General features: G+C 41.0%; 1 protein-coding gene across 5 annotated transcripts in view; it reads right to left on the reverse strand.

Moving 5' to 3' along the window:
- Positions 1-21,289, reverse strand: part of CCDC141 (coiled-coil domain containing 141) — a 153,450-nt gene that overhangs the window by 121,153 nt on the left and 11,008 nt on the right. For all 5 annotated transcript variants that reach the window (XM_074967681.1, XM_074967685.1, XM_074967680.1 and 2 more), the window contains one exon: positions 2,769-2,960. In XM_074967681.1, the coding sequence (XP_074823782.1) occupies positions 2,769-2,960 (192 nt within the window). The remainder of the gene's footprint in view (positions 1-2,768; positions 2,961-21,289) is intronic.

Here is a 21,289-nt window from a genome sequence, read left to right on the forward strand (position 1 = left end):
GAATACAAAGAGAGAAAAAGCATAATACAACAATCCTTAGAGCCCAGTATGTCACAGTACATCTAACCTATGCCTTTGGGGACAACTTCTCAGACTAGCAAAGAACGGTATCAAATATTTCTGATGACTATCAATTACAACTTCCCAGTATAAATTTTTGGGAGCAGCTGTTTGTCCTCTGTTTTCATGAGGTTCTGATTTGAATCGATCCCTTGTCTTGTTGGATGTTTTCTGATGGGATTGTGATTACAGTTTGTCTTTTTATGAGGCTTTGCTTCTCTCCTATGGTCTCTTGGCCTCCAAGTCCATTGATAAAGTGCTCTTAAAGGCCTGCGTGAATTTTAAAGATTTTTTTTTTAAATCCTCCTAATCAGATATTGAATGAAGCTTTCCCTGTCACAATCAATTTTTATCCAAGGCTCCCGTCCAGATCCTCTCTGGCATATTAAAATCCAAATTCCAGCCATCTTTGGGGAAAACTTTGGAGGCAGAAACAATCTTCAATCTGATTTTTTGAAGATAAAAATTGGTAGTCAATTTAAACCCACTAATGTTATTGTAAAACATTAGTAAGCAAATTACAGTGAGGTCATAGCACCATGATCATTAAGGTTGAGACTAGCTTACTGCTTAACAGCTGGTTTGTCTAAGTGCTCTAAAATCCAAATACTTTCTCAGATTCTCCTGAAAATTGCTGGGTCTCCTGGGGCTGCAGGGTAGAGTTAATGGTCCAAATCTGAGGTTATTTGCTCTAGGGGTTCTGGAGATAGAGCCACCTATTATGATGTCAACATTTTACAGTTCTTATAACTTTTTGTACACAGTTGGGACTCAGACTATGGCTCTGAACTTCTCTAAACTGGAATCACCTGCTTAGGACTGATCTCAGCTACAGGAAGCCATATTTAAAAAGTTATTTAGAGTAAAAGTTGGAATGACAATGTAGCTCAAGCAAGCTGACAAGCCATAGAAACTGATGATGTTTGCTTTAAGTCTGTATTTTTTGGATTTTGTATAGGTGCCTTTGATGTTCTGGAAGGGTACGAGGCACTGCTGGTCAACCTTAACTGTGCATTAGCAAAGATCTGTGACAGTGAATTAATATTACAGCTTACATCAAGTTATTCTTTTGGCTATTTGTATCCTCTATTTCTGGTGTCATACTGCTCCTTCGGTGGGATAAATGCTTAGTTGTAATTATTAGAGCCATTACTATACCCTGACTCGGAACACCCCTGAACTTTGGATCAGCATCCAAACCCAGACCAGAATCTGAATTCTGCAGATGACTTCTATCCTTATAAGTGTGACCAGCAACCCAGACCTGAGCACATCAAACATTGGGTTGTTCAAAGTCTAGATTTGAATTTTGCAGCTTTGTGCCATCTCTAGTAACTGGATTGCTAAACATTTGGGATCTGAATTTGATTTTCATTAAAGAATATCCTTGAGATAATGTTTGTGCTTTATCATCATAAAGCAAAGATTTCACAGAATTGCATGTTGTCAAGAAAAACATTTCAAAAATAAAATTCTAGTATTGTCATTTAAGTCTATAAGACAATTGATATTTGTGTCTAACTTAGGCATGACTAAACATAATGGGCCAGACCATTGGCCCTGCTCCAGTAGCTTTATATTGTTCCCATGGCACAGAGCAGCCTAAAAGGCAGCTCAACCAGTCCGTTAAGGATTTCCCCTGCATTGGGGAACACTATAGAGGTAGTAAGTTACCATAGTGGCTCCTATACCAATCTCTTCCTGGCTCCTTGATGTTAGGACTTGACCTGGGCATCTCTGCATCTGGCTGATCCCTGGCTGCTGGAATAGCTTGTGGATACTACTGGGAATCAGCAGAGTTTGCCTCAGCCCTGCTGCTGTTCTAATTTCTACCAGGCATCGGGACAGTACAGAATCAGCCTCAGGATCTGGGGTCCAAGAAGGCGGATTAAAACAACCCTTGGTCTCCCACTCCTGGTCTTGTGCCACATGTAAACTTTTTGAAACAAAGGCTTGAGAGCCCCATGTAATTGTGCACTCAACTTTTGGAGCAAATCCAGCCCACTCCTCTGCAAATGCAAAGGCAAGGGATAGTTGAATTCAATGGGCTGTGCAGGGAGTGTGTATACCCCTGGGTTCGGAGTCCCACCCTGCATGAGCTGCCTGTGCAGAAGTGAGTAGGGGTGGGATGTACAGGGGATGGGCAGGCTGGGAGAGGGGTAAGACTGGGAGAATTGTTGCTAATCTCCTATCTTCCAGGAGTTGGACGCTAGTTTTGTGTGGCTGTGCATGCTTTTTGCATGCTTGTGCATGTGGTTCTTATATTTGTCTGTGCTCAGATGGCTAGACAGTCAACTGTCTTATTTGCAAGCACAACTATGATAACTACACACACATTTTAATACACAGCCTTGAGTCCTGGGTTTAAGAATTTGGCCCTCAAAGAGTCAAATAATTTGAATCTTAGATCTATTGGGTTATGTCCATGCCCAGTGCAGTATATAGGTACAGCCTAATTTTTAATGATTTTTCATTATTACAATTTATTTTTTAAGTAAAACATTAGTAAGAGATATCACATTTTTACAGATATTCCTTCTAAATGTTCTGCTCATTTTCATCCTGGAATACCCAAAAACAGGAATGCAGCTGAGGACTTTTTTAAAAAATTAATTGGCCCTTTGCATCAGTAGAAATAGAATGTAACAAACTCTTGGAGGAATTGGGATTTGTTTCAAATTAAGCGGCATTTCATTTTAAATACAAACCTCCAAAGCATTTTCAAAAAATACTGCAGTAAGTTTCAGAAGTGCTCTTCGCTTTTCTAGCATAATGATGAGGGCATCCCAGGCATCCCCCAGAGTCTGTGCCATGGCATCATACACCTGGCTTTGCTCTTTGTTTTCCTCTGCACTCTTGTCTGCTTCACGTAACAGGTCCCATACTTGGTTTTCCAAAGACTGTATGCAGGGGTGGGGGAAAGAGATATAGACAAATTTGTTTTTTCTAAGCAGAATTCCAAATAGCACAATGATATTACTTTGGGATACATTTTCAATACATCTTTTCAGTTATCCACAACTCTCCTATTATTGGCATATTTTCAACATAAAGTATTAATAATAATGGAAGTGTGGCTATTCCTAGATAGTGTATCAAAAACTTACCCTTTGAATTCAGTTCTGTACTTTGACACTCTCTCATAAAATTCTGGTGAGAAACAGTTCTAAGGGGATCCATCATTCCACATTTAAAATTTACATTCAAATATGCTTAGCTACTTGAATGTAAATCTCTACTAAAACTAGTACATGCTCATGTAATTTGGATATTCATTTGTTAGAACATTATACAGCTAATCAACGCATCCTCCTGCAATGTTGGAGGCAAGTAAAACAAACAAACAAACCAACCCAAATTAAAGCCCTAAAGATATAGCATACAACTCAAATGTAATTACTTCACAACACACCTAGAATCCAGGGGCTAATTAGATTAAACTATATATGTATTGTCTAAGAAAGACCATAGATTGCATGCAGTATTTCCAGCTCTGCCTGCCACAGTGTTCAAGATGAAACACAAAATTACAATGTTCAGGTTATCACAAGAACGAGTCTAGAGTGTTTCATGCCCTTTACCAAAAGAAAGGATGACTATTATGCCATTTCTTGTTCATGTTAAAATCTTCAGAGTGTCTAGAGAGTTGGTTGATTGTACTATACGTGTTTTTCATCTTGGGTCTTTATCATGAGAATAGATTAATAAAGTGCCAATTTTTGCTGTTATTACAGGTATTATCACAAGAATGTATAATGAGAAGAGGAATCTATATAAGGCAAATTAAAATCTATAACAACTCATTCTCATGACACAGACTAATAAGAACAGAAGATAGGAAACCTTAACATTCTCATGACAGAGATCGAACTGAGAATTGGAAATAATAGAAAATAATTCATTATTGTGCTAAGCGCAGGATCATAATCTCAAAAACCTCCCTAGATGCTTCCCACACATTCTCTGTGAATGTGATAGTCTGAATCTGAATCAGGTGTTAATCTCTCCTGACTGAAACAGGGCTTTGGGAAACACTTCAATACACAATGGAACCATTATTCCTGACTCAAAAATTTTTAGATTAAAATGCTTGGTTTTGTTTATCTCAGCACAAGACAGACTAAAGAAAAGATCAGTAATTTTTACTCAGTATTCAAAATAGGAACTATGTATAATCTGATATTGCAAAAATAAAATTATTAGACACAGGAATAGATCCAACAAACCCATTATTTGAAACAAATATTGCGCAATACATAGACAAAGTGTGGTAATTAGCTTTATGTTCTCAGCCGTTTCTGTGCTAGCCTTATAGTGACAAACCCATCTCAAAGGACACACAAAAAGTCAATCTTTTTAAACAACTATTTACATTCCCGATTTTATCTCCTGAATGATAGCACAGTACTGGGAACTGCATTCTAATCTTGACTCTGAAAATGACTCCTCCTGTGCCACTGCGCAAATCCCCATCTTTTTCTCCTTAGTTTCCCCATCTAATGATAATAAAAGAGGAAACCCTGAAGCTCACTCTACTCTTTATTTAAGCAGAAGCCCCACTGACTTCAATAAAGTCTTGCCTGAGTAAGAACAAAGATCATGATTCTGATGTCAATTACACCAATTTTACACATGTAATGCTGTTGAAATCAAAGGAGTGGTTCCTTAAATGACACAGATGAGAGATCAGAATCAGGCCTGGAGTAAAAACTGAGTAAGGCCTTGAGGATTTAAATTATTATAATACTTCCTTTCTCTTCATTTCATTAATGCTTAGTTATCTACCTCACTGGGGTGCTGTGGGGACTAATTAGTTAACATTTCTGAAGTTCTATATTCAGTAACTGTTAAGTACCATTATTATTAGTCGTAAAAAGAGAAGTACTGGCTCATGATAACTTTTACACCACAGAGATTTTAAGGCTGTATGATTAAATGAAATTTAGAAACCAGCTTTATCAAACTAATGTTAATGGTTAGGCTTAACGAGCCATTACCAAGCTCATGCAAATTTTAAAAGAAAATTCATCTTGCAAGACAATCTTCAGTGTGTGTTTTTTTAAAACTGCTTTCTTTGTTTTCCTTTTATGGGCTTGCATCATTATTTCCTACATTATCTTTTTATAGTGGCATAGCTATATAAATAATGTTGTCTATGTATTTAATTTGCCTAGGCATATGCACAATCTGTACAAAGTCAAGGAGACACTCTAATGCCTAAGTGTTCTATTTAGTCTAAAATATAAAGCTATCTTCTGAGTGTTAACTCCAGATTGCCACAGATGCTGGACAAGTGCCAGGCCAATAAGTCTCGGAGAGAAGTTAGCTTGGTTCTTCAAGTCAAAAGGAAGAAGAGTAATTCCATGCCAGAAACTTGTGGAACTGAGAGGCCAGAGTAGGAGAGAAGATAACATATGTGAATGGTGGGAGTTGCAACTCCATATCCTTTCTTCACTGCTGAGGCTACTCAACCCTCAAGCTTGTGGTGTGACATCTTTAATTATCTGGGAACAAAGTGATTACTTTCTGCCCTCCCGCTGGAGTTTGGGTCTGTGGAGAGCATCCTCCCATCAGGTCTGCTGCTATGCAGGGAACCATCCCATCTGCTCCTACTGATGAGGCTTTGAGAGTTCTCATGACCGAGGTCTGGAGAGAAACATCCTGCTCTCATCCTCCACCCCATGACACCAGCACGTGGAAGGGCAGAGTCAGAGAAGAGATTTATATCAGGGTATATGTAGGGTGGGCTGAACATTTCTGTCAAAACATTTGGATGGAAAATTGGGTTTTTGACAAAATGAAATTTTTATGAGAAGTGTCAGCTTGCTGCAGAAAGTTTTGACTTTTTGTTGAAAAACTGAACTCCCAAAATCAAAAATATTTTGATTTGAAAATGCTGCCATGGTGCCTCCTGAGACTTGTAGCTTAGGAACCTCTTGAATTCTCTCTCCTCTATTGATAAGCCCCTTCGTTTTCAGTTTAAACTGATTTTTACTGAAAAAATCCCGTGTTTACAAACAGTATTATTCCTTCCCCCCGGCCTCTCCCTCCACCCCGATATTCACCCTATTTTTCTCCAGAGAGTCAAAATTTTCTGCAGGAAAAATAACTATTTTCTGACCAACTATAGTACATGGCCCTTCTGCATCTCCCCGGTGACAGCTGCAAAGTGTCATTGGGAGTCATGACCACTTTAAAATTCCCTCACTGTCAAGTAGAGAAATGTGTCAGGCAATGCATTGAACAGGCCTGTAAAGCCAGAAGAGGTAGTTTGAGAGGCCAGTTACCCCACTCAAGGTGTCCAGAATAATCAAAATGGACACTGGGTGAGAGGAAGATGGTCCCTGGGAACAGTTAGTGTTTGGGAGGGGGAAGATCTAGGAAAAAGCCAGGCTATTGTTCCTTTGAGGGCCTGGAGCCAGGAGCCTTGGAGAGTGGGAGGGGCAAGGCCCCTCTCTCTCCCAGCTGGTCCCAACAGGTGTTTGTTTTTAGGCTCACCTGGGAAGAGGACTGGGTGTGTGAATCAAAAAGGAGGCTCCAAGACCAAGAAGGGAGAGCTCACTAAGAGGAGGACTCTGCCAGGACACACACAAAGGGCTGTGGAAACCCTGAACTAATGGGGCAGGCCTGCAGGCTGTGGAGGCCAGGCCTTGAACCAAGCAATCCCAGAAAGGAGGGCTGTGGAAACCCTAAGCCTAGGGGTGAACAAAAAGGGGGCTCTTTTGGGAGCTGGACTATGCTGAATAAATTGGATCCCAAGAAAGGCGGAATCTTCTTTTCAAGACGTGTGGCTGTGAGTAGATTATTTCCAGCAAGCTGCAGGGACACTAAGGACAGCTTGGCAGTGGCACACCATGCGGCAAGAGGGCACGCTTAGAGACAGAACCCCTCTAAAAGGCCACATTTGACAGCTGGGCTGGAAATAGTTATGACTTTAGCATGTTTCCAAGTGGTGGTGAAGGAGTCCCTTGGAATAAGTAGGTAGCAGGCTCTATGGCTGCACAACCCTGTTCCACATGTAATTAAGTCGGCCCCTACAAGGCACCTCATGCAGCCATCCATGGTACTGCTGGCTGGTCCCACCTCCCTCTCTGGCTTTAAAGCTCCTGAATGGAGACTCCATAACTCTCTTATGACAATTTTCAGAGTAGCAGCCGTGTTAGTCTGTATTTGCAAAAAAAGGAGTACTTGTGGCAATTGGTTAGTCTCTAAGGTGCCACAAATACTCCTTTTCTCTTATGACAATAACACCCTTCTGGGCTTGTTTCACTGGCACAATAGCATCCTGAAGGTCCAAACCAATAGTGTCCAACAAATTAAGAATAATGAACACAAAATCTTCTGCCCCACCTGGGCTCCTCTTCAAACTCGGGCTCCAAAATCTAAAGTAACCCTCTGCAAAGGATTCACCCCTACTTGGGCCCTGTGGCGTCCCTTTCCCACTCTTACAGAGTGGTGCCTTTCAGGGCTTTCTCCTCTGGAGGCCTCCCCAAGCTGTTAATCCTGAGGGTTTTTTCCTCCCTTTTGGCTGCCTCCCCGCCTGCCCTGCCTCTTCAGGGCTAGCCAAAGGAGACACCACTCCCCCATCCCCCAGCAGTTTTCTTCAACCAGATTAGCCTGCCTCCTCATCTCCAGGGGATTCTGAAAACCTTTCCCAGGGAACTCCCTCCCTGCTTTCTCTTCTTCCTGTCTCTTTATCGGACCCTGGTGTCCTCTATCCAACCCCACTGGGAAGCACTTAACTGATCACTGATCCAAGTCCCCCTTACAGACCATGTTCAGTTCTACACGGAGCACTGCAGTGGATCACAGGGAAATTTCCACTTGTCATAACTATATATACACACAAGAGGAGTGCTGCTCTTATCCAGCCCCTCACATACCAGCCAAGTTACCAATGTAGGTCCTTGGTTAGGTTAATTTCAGGCATCCCTGGCATTCCTAGTAAAAGATTAAGCATACTGAAGGCAAGCTTGCATTATTAATGTAGTTACTTTGCCAGTGTTGTTATATAATGCTGGTAAAATCGGTGGTTAAATGCATTTTGTGTTTCTTTCTTTCTAATGATGCTAATTATTCTAATACATTTGTTTCTTAGCTTTTGCATGCTGAATACTAATGGACAAATTTTTTTTAATTGAAACCATTTGCCAATAGGTAAATGGGCACACTTGACTATTATACGCTTCTCTCTTTAGATAGAACAGTTTATGCATTCAATAATATATTTTAGTCTGCCAATTTGTTTCTAATGCCAGCTGTTCCAGTTATCATTCATTACATTTCACAGACAGAGTAAAGAGAGAATCTGGCATTTATGTTCCTTCAAAAACAGACCTAGATATTGATTCTTAAAAACTATCTTGAAACCACAGCTGGCCTGTTCTCACAGTGATTTTACAAGGCCATCCCAGTAAAAGTATAATATAAATTCTGGAGCCTTTTGTTACCATGAATACACATGCCAGGACAATTCATTCCTATTTCAGACTAGCACAAATGAAAGAGAAAGTTGCAAGTACTTATACATGTCATGCTGCTGTTCTGTGTAGTGCTAAATTTCACCTAAATAATAGACACTTAGTCCCAGATACCCAAAAGTATTTAAGTTCCTAATTTCCTAATGGGGCCAAAATACCTGTGAGGATTTGGGCCTAAACTAACTATACAGGGTAACATAACATTAAATGCCCAGAGACTGATGTGCCTATGGCCGCACAGTTTAAATACTGTCTTCCTCTTTCAGCTAACTCAACAAATTCAAAGCAATAACAGACTACAGTTTAACACTCAAGCTATTTTATTCTTGGGGGGAAAATGATTCCAGGGAGGGTCACGAGCCAAGAAATAAGACATGAATAAGAAAACAATGAAACTGGGGAATGGTTTATGGTTTTTACTCATCCTTTCCATGGGCTCAGTTATTGCTAAGTGACGGAATGTGAGGAGGACACAGGAGGGGAAAACTGGCCAAAAGAGACATTTCATTTAAAGATTGGATTGGTGTCCATCCCTCCCTTCTTATCATTTCAAACCCAGCCACCAGAAAATAACTGACGCATCCTACAAACAGATTACTCAGGTACAGTAATTGCATTGTCCATGTGCAGCACCTCCGGTTTAACAATAATTAAATCAAAGTCTCTCTGCTAATATCATCGTGCACTTGCCCTTGTAAAATGTTTAAACATATAATCTGAGAGTGCTACAGAATTTGATTCTAGTTAATTGTGTGTTCCCCCTCCCCCAAAGATTCCTGCTTCTTTAAGCAGTAACAGAACGATGTACAGGACAGCACCTTAAGCAGTGGGTAAATCAATCACAGGACTGTAATATTTAGGGTTTGATACCAAGGTGAGATCCTCACACTCCTCCCTTTACACCGGAAAAAGGGCTGGAGTGGTATAAAGGGTCCCTGAGAGCCCCATATCCAACCAAGGGAGCATTCCCCCAGTGCAGGAATGAAGACAAAAAACCTTAAGGCTGCTTCCTGAGGATGCCCTTGCAAGCCCTGGCCTATGGGGCATGCTGAGGGTGAGAGAGGGGGTAACAAGGGGTCAGGGCCATCGCATGAAGCACTGTGGAGATTCTGGGCAGCTCTGTAGCTTGTAGAGCAGCCCTGGGACACTTGGGACCCAGGGCTGTCCAAATTACTCAGGGGGAGTGTGTCTCTCCAGCCCCCAGCTTGGCCAGGGATCAGGAAGATGCAAAAATGGCTTAAATCCACCATAGCCCTCCTCCCTCTTGGCTGAGACTTCTGGGCTGCATCTTAAAGACGCACGACAGACTCTCACCCCCAAAATTTTTTTACTGCGCCAAAGATTGTATGAAAGGTTGTGTGATTCCTTGCTACTTCTATAAACTAGATTTCATATTGCAAAATAGTTTCTCCCCTATTTCTAAGCAGACATTATGTGATGGGTCCTGTAGTCTCCAAAGGATACATCTCTCTATTAAAGATGCCATTAAGCTTGTTGAGATTTTTACATAAGGTTTTTTCTGGCATAAAACAATTCCTGATTTCAGCAAAATTACACATAAAATAGAGTCATATTTTTGTAGCAAACAGTGGCTTTAGTGATATGTTTTATTCTCCTTTCTCCTGCATTTAAAGAATGCATACACACAGACCTGTACATTTGTGGCAAAATTTTGGAGGAGACAAGGTTACAGTATCACAGTTCAGGAAACTATTAAAAAATTAAAGAAAAAATGTGTACAGTAAGTACCAAACTGCCTGTGCAGAACAAGATCTCTGAAAGTTCCCTCATGACCTCTTGGATAGTTAACAACTATTCCTTTACACAATTCATGCTGATTGTCCTGTAGTTTCAGGCTTCTTCCAGCTTTGTTTTTTCTATCCATATCTTACAGCTTGGGCAGGAACAGGGCTTGCTGCTTCCTATTTCTCTTCGCCTTATTGAACTACACTAAACAGGTGTTCTGGAGACCCCCACTGCAAGATTATCTGTCTGAACCTTTGTTTCCTTGAAGTTTTGTCACAGATCTCCTCCTTTACCAATCTCCTATAAACTCCATCTGCTGTCAGGTCTCAGAAGGCCTGGTCTTGCAAACAGTGGATTCAATTGGAGATTTTTGCATCAATTTCAGTTTGCAAAAGTGTTCATCTGGGTCCTTTCGCTTGCACGCACACAGCCAAGAATATCACAAGTTATTTACATAATTTTAAAAAAACAACAACATAATTAGGATCCACAACTGGCATGATTAATGTGCTCATTATGGCCCAATCCTGCTCCAGTCAAAGTCAATAGGACTTTTTGTTGCTTAATTCAATGGGAGTAGGATTGGGCTGTTATTCTTCTACTATTAAAGAAGCACACTTTCCACCTAGGTGAAAGGGCCTCACACTGTAGCTGACACCAACTCTGCTTCTTTCCAGAGCTGATGAGATATTTGTCAGATAATATATACTACTAATAGAAGTGAAGACAAGTTCCTTCCTGGCTCCACAGCCAAGGGAGCTGCTTTGCTTTAACCTTTCTACAGCATATTTGAGAAATCATTCCAATATATCAAAGCAGCACTGGAGTGAAAAGTTAATTTTAAATGCATTTTTAAATGTACATTTGTGTTGCTTTAGAACCAAGAGGTTGTTTAGATCCAAGAGGAACTGAATTACTTTTACTATGTCAGAATAGCCAGTTCAAGCTGCCTAAACAACCTATCCACAAGACCAGGAGTTCTCAATTCTCATGTGTGCCTGTGTGTGTGTTAGAGCTACACAATTCAGAAATATTTTGCAATTTCACCCAAACCTATAAAGGCACAGTAAAAAAAAAAAAGTGTTTAATACATTGCATTTCACTCATCTTGGATAACGAAAATAGCCTAGTAAGTTTTGCTTTCCTTGTGGTGGCAAAACTTCACTCTGGAGCTAATTAGTAGTAGCCTTAGCACAGGGACCAAAGATGGAATGGGCAAGAGAACAAACCACCTGTTCCCTCTCAAACTGGTCACAAGAGTATAATGTTGAGGACAGAGTGGAGGAGCAATGTGGGAGAGGGTATGCATTGCTGCTGCCTATGCCATACCTGTTCTGTGGATAGAGGATTATTATTTGTTTACAATAGTATCCACTTTCCAAATACTAAGGAGGATTGTCTCTGTACTGCAAAGCTTATAATCCAAGTATGGCATAAAGGATGTTAAGTCTCCAGGGCTTTCAGTCCAACATCTTTCATGAGCACTAAATTTACTACAATAATATTAAAGAATTAAAAGAAAAGGAAGAACCCTTCTGAATTCTTGTGATCACGCACAGACACTTCCATTTTGCTATGTGGCCATTAGTCAGGTGAAATTTAATGATTGCACAGACATTTCCTGTTTGCGTGTTGTGAATAAGGCCGAAAAAAACCCTATATTTTTACTTTGCAGAATTTAGCCAAAATTAATGTTTAGCAGCTCATGCAAATCCCTCCCTCTGTATTTGACAAGACAGCATGCATACCAAGCCCAGCCAAACAGCCCGTCAAAAAGCTTCTCAAGTGGAAGAGAACTACTCCTCCTGTGCCTCCATTGTCTGATCTGTATGTCTCTGACTTCCAGGTATGGTAGACCATTGTAATACCCTGAAGCGTTTAGCCAGCTGGTGATCTGCCACAAATAGAGATGCCTAGGACAATGCTTTACTGCTCCCAGAAGTTGTAAATGACTTCACTCAAAACCATGGGATTATTCATATTTCCTTCCGTAAAACATCTGTCAGCAATCTTTCCACCCCACCACAAAAGTTTTGATTGCTGGCTGCCCACCAAATATAAGCTGCTGCCACAGGGAGGAGGAGCAGTTTAAAATTATGGCTAGGCTTCATAAAATCCCAGTTGATCGAGCCTGCTGACAGGGAATATGATGAGTCAGCACAGCACCATCTGTCCTGGGTAAAGAGAGAAGGTAGTCGTGACTTTGTACCACTACAACCTTCCCCTGTCAGGCTTCCTGCTCCTGGGGACCTGAGTCTGAGCTTACTCTGGAAGAAACTGGAAAAACCCTAGGCCGAACCTGGTCCTGGTGCTTTTCCACCTTCATGTTAATGGAGTAGCTTTGAATAGCGATTAATCAAAATCCTAGGTACAGCGTCAAGTAGACATTTTGGGGGAGGGATCCAGCGCCTGAGGTGGGGAATGGATGACATTAAAATATCTTTGCCTATGTGTGTACCCCTGCATATATCACCGGAGTACCCTGTTCTCACTTACCAGGTTTACCTGCTGATTCCAAAGCCAATCGGGTATACTAATATTTACTCACCAGCCTCTGTATTACAAGGTTAAACGTCTTTAAATAAATTAGAGCAAAGCAACTAGGTGAGTAAACACAGCTTGTATGTGAAGAAAGAGTGTAGCTTGAGGCAACAATGCCCATTATCATGCATCATCAATCATTTAGATAGTTCCTAGTATTTTTGTTAAACAAGCTGTAGTGCAGTAATGAGCATTTTGTCTCCGCTATGAGTAGCATTAGCAATGCTGCGTGTTTGGGAAGGGCTGGAGGAGGAGAAGGTGAATGCAGGAAAAGCGTGGAGAGCTGTTATTAAATACCTGTATATATAACAAATACATTCTGCCTTCATAACAGTAGTTTCAATATTACTCGTTTTAAAAGTTTATGGGAAGATAAGTAGTAACAGAAGGGAATATTATATATTTCCTTTTTATCCAGACATAAAATGGTCTCCTGCACAGCAATTTTCTAGGAATGGTAGCATTTATTATCCAGCATGAGGTTTTGCTAACATTCTGGATCAGCTCTCTAACTAATGTAGTGTAAAAAAATTAAATGAACATTTGCTATTCATAGTTTCTGTACTAATTTAACATCTTGCAGTACAAAAGTACTAGTTGAAAGAGCAGGCATGATTTAAAACTACAGGTAAAATATTACTTTCAAAACTGCTATATATGCGATAAACCCACGCACATACATTGCTTTGACATTAAAGTCAGAATTTGCAACAAACCCCACACGATTGCCATAGTTACATCTCATTCTTAATACTTCATTGGGAAAATACTGTGGCGATTGAGATACATACTGCAGAAACTGTTGGCAAATGCTGATGTTTTAAAAGTGCTGACTGCTGCAGTTTATGTTTTGGAATAAAACAAGAAAACCTGAAATAAGGGTAGAGGGGCAAGGGAAGGCCTCTCTTTCGGAAGTTTCCTTTATGGTTTTCTCCCTCCCAGTCACATAAATCGTGTCACCCAGTGGGATTAGAATCAATAGGTATGACTACAAATAATTGGCTTAATCAGCCCCAAGGAAGATTTAGGTTAGTTATTAGGAAACACTTTCTAGCTATGAGGATAATTAAGCATCAGAATAGGCTTCCAAGTAGGTGGGATCCCCATCAGCAAAGGTTTTTAAGAATAGGTTAGACAAACACCTGTCAGGGATGGTCTAGATATACTTTGTCCTGCCTCCATGCAAGGGGGTTGGACTAGATGACCTCTCGAGGTCCCTTCCAGTCCTACATTTCTATGATTCTGTGTGTAGTCATCTTGATTTTATGTCAGCCTCAACATGAGGACTTCAATAGCACAGATACAGGTGTGAGGTTTTTTGCAGGAGTGGTGGGTGAAATTCTGTGGCCTGCGTTGTGCAGGAGGTCAGACTAGATGATCATAATGGTCCCTTCTGACCTAAATAAATATCTATGTTAAAGGGAAGCTCCAAATACTAACAACTTTTCTGATGACTTTAGACAGACAAGTTGAATATTTAGTGTAGGCCCCTTTCTTCTAAAAAGGCTTTTCAGAAATCTAATTGGCTCAGTAGTTTAAAATATGTAATTAATAAGCAAGAGGTGACTGCATGCCAAATTTGTTTCATTGTCCGAGTAAAATATGAAAATGTTTGAAAGAGTATAAATGGTTAAAAGTAAATGAAAGAATTTTTAAAAAAATTATCTCTGATGTTTAAATAACCCAAGGTGGTGTTAGTAACAGAGAAAAAAGTTTTGAAATATATGGTATTGTAATACTCGCTTATAAAAATCACAGAGATTTATTGGGACACTGCAAGTACCAACTCCAGCACACACAGGCAGGACTGAACTTTCTGCTAACCTCCCTCTTCCCCACTCCCAGGTCAGAACAACAACATACAAGACGACAACAACTTAACACTAAGATATAGCATATCAACTGGTGGAGTTGCTGTCTATATTAAACATTATAGCCTCCCCCAGTTACATAAGAATCTAAACAATAACTCCTAGGAATCCAAGTAGTCTGCCATCCACACAGGTTTCTATATTGATCTCTTCACTTGAGTCCTATATTCAGTCATGGACACTTCACTCATAGTTGGATCTAGATTATCAGAGAGGCTGATTATCACAGAGGACATGAACGCTGTACTCTCTGTTGAAGATGGCAGTGTGTTGAAGTCCTGAAATACCATGGCAATTCCTCCTCCACAGGCAATCTCCCATTACAATCCACAGTAACCTGTTGTGGTACTTCCAAATCCTCTTCTGCATCCCTCTGACATACTTGTAGACTTCCTCAGTGTTTGCCTCCCCTTTCTTTCAATGAATCTGTGCCTTAGTTCTCGATGCACTACTCGATGCACTTCTTGCTTTTTATATCATATTATTTTTGCATATTACCTTAGTGGGGGATATAAACATTACAAGTAGGATTAATGCATGCAGCAACTTACAATCATTTTATAGAACCTAAAAACATCCTTACAAGTTTAACACCTATCTTGAACGATACTAACAGAGGTGAGCTGGTCTGGTTTCCAGCTATGAATTTGTCCGTTCTCAGCTGATGCCTACAGCCTTGGAAAGAGCTGGCACCTGGTCTCCAGTGTCACGCATCCAATCATATTTCCCAAATTCGTCATTATAACTGGAGAATACACTGCCAGGTAGTCCAATAGTTTCTTTTCGTTGCCTTCTGTGGCTGCTTCTGTCAAGTCAATCCCTAGCTCTTTTACTCATTGGGCTGCTTCACAGCTATTGATCTCTGCAGTACAAATTTTCTCTCTTTTTCAGCACTGGATTGTTCTCCATGGATCAGACTTATTTCAGATCCTGGGTCCAACAGCATTGTGGTTTTCCAGCTGTCAATGTCTCCAGACAAACGACAACAGGCAACTGAGCAGCTCTTCACAGGGGCCATTTTAATAACTGCAGATGGTGGCCTTATTTCATTAACAGCTTCTAGTTTGGCTTGGTATGGCTTTCTTCTGCTTGTGCAAGTCCATCTCCAATGACCTTTTCCTCCACATTGCCTGGGACCCACCTGAGAAACAGTCTCCCTCGTATGACCCAGAAGACATCTGTGAATAGCTTGCACCCGTGCCTTGAAATTTTTTAGCCACTTCCCTAGCAATAATTGCTCGAAGTGCTGCATATAAAGGAATCACCCTGAGGCTGGGAATTAACAGCTGACACCTTTAAGGAAACCCCAATTTCTGCTTCCACATTTTGAATTCTGTGTAGAATGTGGTCCATAGGTTTATCCAGTATGGTATCTTCTTTCACCAGAAGGTTATGACGTTCCCTTGCTAAACCATTTATAAACTGACTTTTCACATAGGATTCTCTCATGACTTGTCATTGGCCAGAGACCCCTCCCTGTACTGCTAGTTCCAGATTTGGCACAACAACTTCTGCTTCACTTGAGCCACCTCCTGACATGCTGGCTCAGGGAAAGACTTACTGAACAGTCTCCTTGGTGTACACAAATAATTATGCAGGGCTTCCCCATCCTGCCTATTCCTGGCTTAACATTCCTTCTAGTATTTCAAAAGGGCCAATCCCCCTTCCTAACGGTCATTTAACTATTACCACAACTGTCTAGATGATGCATGATCTGCACAGAGAAGCTACTGGTAACATGCTTTGGCATTACCATCCAAAAACACTGTGCTGCTTATTCATCAGTCCACTCGTTCACAGACAGCAACAGCTCAAAGTCTGTCAAGTACTCACCGATTTCAGTCTCATCTGCTTGACCAGCAAATTTCTTCTCAGGCAAATTGCTTTTGCCATCTTGAAGCTGCTGCCACCAGTTGTAATACTAACTTATAGAATCACAGAGATTTACTGGGACACTACAAGTACCAACTCGGGTACACACAGGCAGGACTGAACTTCCTGCTAGCCCCCGAAGTCAGATCAACAATCTAACAACATACTAGACAACAACTGATACCGGTCAAGGTGCTGTCTGTACTAAACATTATAGACTTTATCTTGACAGTTTCTTTTTCAACTTTCTCCTTTAAATATGTACCACTTCTATGGAGCAGCTAAAGATTAGCTCATTTCTATTTTCATTTTTTTGAATTGTGTCTTCTGTACAATTACAGACACCTAATGTATCTCCAAAATATGTTTGACATTGTCCATTTCCCGAGGAACAGAGTACAGTAGTATTTTCAAAGGCTAAACTAGATATAGTACTTAAAGGAACCATTTGCAGGATATTTTACCCAGAGAGGAAGAGTGGGAATACATGATAGTCTTGTGTGTATTATGGTTTTATTGACATGAGTTTGAGATGACCCTATTACTCATTATTGGCAAAGCTATGAATTAGTTATCCCACATCACACCACTGTACTCTGTATATGCTAAAATTATTCAACAGAAAAAATATTTTAGGAATAGTTTCACTGGGGGACTGCTATTGTTCATAGCTGATACTATTTGTCATACCTTTCCAACTGTGAATCCAAGCTCCCTTTGTGCCATGAGTCCAACTGTTCAGGCCTCATAGGAAGAGAAAAGTTATAACAAATTTTGGAAACTTCTAAAATTATCTAAAATCACTTCATATAAATCATATCATCTGATTTTAAGGTCTGAAACCTTGTGATTCACCCAGGCTAGAAACAAATACCTTTGGAAAGGGGGGAGATATTGTGTTCTCCAGTGATCCTGTATAAAGCAGCCATTTCTAATCCTGACAATTCATGAGATAACAGACCTTCAACTTGTCCTTGATCCAAGACCAGATGCTAGCAATCTTGGGCCCCAGGCCAGTGTAATTTGGGGGAGGAAGTGGGGCAAAGTGTGAAATTCTATTTTGAGGGGAAAAAGAAAAATATTTTATGGCATCTTGTTTTATTCCTTTGCCATCTAGCGAACAGCTATGAAACCCATGGGCAAAGTCTATGGCTCCATCCCTCTTGAGTGGCATTGTCCACAGAAAAGATAAGCACCTTCAGCTACCAGTTACAACATTAGCTCATGTGGCTAATGATGGTGCTGTAGATCTCAAGTTCCCAACCCTGCTGATGATCCATATGGGGGTCACAATGGTTCCACATAATGAAAAATTTATTTTTTCCATTTTGGAAAATTACATATAAAAATCTCTACATTAAAAGAACATTAATGTTGCTAAGTCAAGCACTCAGAAGTCAGGAAATCGCAGATTAAGGTTGTCTCTGCAACTTTAATTTGGCACTTATGGGTGCCTGCATTATGATACAGTCTTCAATTACATACTTTTTTCCCCCACAGGACTCCTGCCTTATTCAGTGCACAGGGTGGACATGCTCTGGAGAAGAATCAGGGGTGAGGAGTGAATGGGGATGTTGGGTATAGGACCCCAACTTCATTTATTGCAGAATTTGAAAGGTGTGTAGTGAATGGGGCAGGGGATTGCAGGAAGAGAAAGGATGGTCTCATAGTTAAGGCAGAGGTTGCCACCCTGAAGAACTGAACTGAGTCTCTGCCTCTGCCACAGAGCTCCTGTGTGATGGTGGACAAGTTACATAAACCAAAACTTCCACAGGTGGGCACTGGGTGTTTCAAGTTCTGGGTGCCCAACTTCAGACACTTGAAGTTGGATTTGCGGAAGTGCTGAGCACTCAGAACTGCAACTGAGGTCAATAGGAGCTCTATTCTGAGCATATGAAGTACTATAAGATATAGGTGCTCTGAAACATCGGGTGTTAGGCTTTGCAAATTGGGAACACAAAATTAACTGATGCTATTGACAATTTTGGCTTTTAACTCTGTACCTCAGTTCCCCAGATGTAATATGGGGATAATACATGCTATCTCATCTCACAGGGCTGTTGTGAAGATAAATTGATTGGTGTTTGAAAAGCACTAAGATCCTATGATCAGAGCACCATAGAAAAGCCAATGAGCAAATTAATAGTGCTGTTAATGTACAGTAAATAATCATGGCCACACATTAAATTATTAAGATAAAAAGATATATTAAATAGTTACTCATTCAGTGAGCACCATCAATCTGTGCACCAAAGGAGGCAAGGGTCCTGTGGAAAAAAAATAGTATGTGATCATGTAATTAAAGACTGTATCATAATGCACAAGGGGGCCAAATTAAGGTTACATGGGTATCCTTACTTTTGACATTTCCTAATTTTGTAATTGACTTTGCGACCTTAAGATTCTTTTTAACATAGTAAAAGATGTACTATGGATGTAATATGCATATAAGCTGATAGGTAGATTACACTCTTGTTTAATTACTGTTGAGATAAAACATACTGTGACAACCATATCCGGATACATAGTTTAATACATGCTGTGCTCAAGCCATAACTAAAATTAGGTCCTTCAGATGTAGCATACTGTGTACTTATAACAAGTATTTACACTGATTACATGATAGAATAGGAACAAGAAAGATTGTGTGTGTTCTATGGGCCAGATTCTGCCACTTATTCTTGAGTCTTGAGAAGTCTGTGATACCACCTGCACCCCTGCTAAAGGGCATATCCTGGTCCATGTCTCCAGCCTGAGTAAATGTGTTGTACTCGAGTACTGGGAGTAGAATTCTGCCTCCAGCTCCAGACCATCAGCAGAACCACTCGACAGGGGCTACTGTAATCTCAGAACTACAGAGACTTTAGGACTGCTGCATCACAAACACACACAGGAAACCGTTATGTTGATGTATATAGTCACTGCTCACTCTACTTTCCACAACACCCAAACCTGCCCTGTCTGCTACACAAATGAAGACCCTTTAGAGGCCCTTACTTAGAATATTTAGCCCACAGGAGCCTGTATTCCATTTATCTGCATACTAGGGACAGGGCCCCCTGTGACAGATATTACAATACGATGCAGTATATTTAGGGACCATTGTATTACATTTATGAATGGTTTCTCTATGATTGTGTTCTGATCCATGAAAGATGATTACCACAGCTCTTCCTGGAACTAAAAACATGTGTCTGTGTGATTACCCCTGGGATTGTAAACACCTCCAGAGAGGTTCAACACCCTGGGGGTGGTTTGCATAGATTGGTTCAGGCTGGCTTTTCCAGAGACAGAGAGCTAGTCTACCCTAGAACCGCTACAGCTGCAGCACTGTAGCGCTGCTCGTGCAGACACTCTGTGCCGATGGGATAGAGCTCTCCCATCGGCATAATTACTCCACCTCCCCAAGCAGCAACAGCTATATTGGCAGGACAGCTTCTCCCTCCAACATAGCACTGTCCACACCGGTGCTTAGATCGGTGTAACTTATGTCTCTCGGGGCGGGGGGGACTAGCTTTTCCAACACCCCTGAACAACTTAAGTAAGCACTAATGTGTACAAGCCCTAAGGGACAAAGAAAGGTCTTCTGGGTGAGCTTGAACTGACACAGGGCCTCCATTTTGATTCTGCAGGCAGGACTTTTTGTCTGGGCGGGGAGAACAATCCTTGAAGAAGGGTTGGACGAGATGTTGGCCTACTAGGGCCCCATAAGGAAGGTGGGCAATTCCTGGTATGTTTATTACTAAGCATGTAGGAACTATTATTGGTTTATATATGTTTTCTCCATGATGCTTTACCCTAAGAATAAATGTATTCTGCCAAGAAAGAGCTGTGTGGTAACTTGTAACTGCTGTTCTTAGCTCTCAGAGGGAAGGCTACACACAGGGGCTGGCCTTTAGGCAGACTGGCTTGCTGGGACAACACGATGTATGGCAGAAGGGCTGTGAAGCCTTAAAACCCCCAATCAGAAGGGAGTGAGACAAGGGCCCTCCCCAGAGCCAGGTGACAACTGGAATCCTGAGACCTGACTGGGCTCTCCTGGAGTGCACCACAGAGGAAGGATGCAAGTTTAGTTACCCTGAAACCCAGAATAGTCCAAAGGAGCTTTCGTTGTATTTATCAGTGTAAGAGCTATTCAGGTTAGGGACCACCACTTACTATGTGCTTCCACAGCACCTAGCACAATGGGGTCCTGATATGACTGGAGCTCTCAAGGCACTACTACAAATTATAAAATAATAATGAGAAACTTCCAGCAGAAATGGGCTTAGCACAGCTCCTCATATCCTGGCCAAAAGGCAGCCTTCTTTCAGCTACCCTGGGAAGACTGGTGTTGACCCCAAAGGTACCAAGTTTGAGCCTCTGCTCTCGTAGTGTGCAGAACATGTATTCTGAGTTCAGGCCCTGAATAGGGGACATCAGTTAATTAGATTGTTTGCTCTAGGGTCCCATAAGTATTTTGCAGCCCCCACAGCCGACATTCCTTGCGCTTCCTCACGGATTTGCCTCTCTAAGTCTGTAACATCGTATATCTAAAAAACTAGAGAACATTACTATTGATGTCCTTTTCCCCTATTCTGCTTGCTGAATTACCAAATGATGCAACAGGGAGATCATAAACCACCTTCACTCCCTGAAGTGCTATCTCACTCCACTCCTGACTCTTAATTCTATATAATATACTACACAGAAAAATAAATGAAACAATACACGTCTAAT

The sequence above is a fragment of the Natator depressus genome, chromosome 11 (genome assembly GCF_965152275.1).
Source record: "Natator depressus isolate rNatDep1 chromosome 11, rNatDep2.hap1, whole genome shotgun sequence".
Taxonomy (NCBI): domain Eukaryota; kingdom Metazoa; phylum Chordata; order Testudines; family Cheloniidae; genus Natator; species Natator depressus.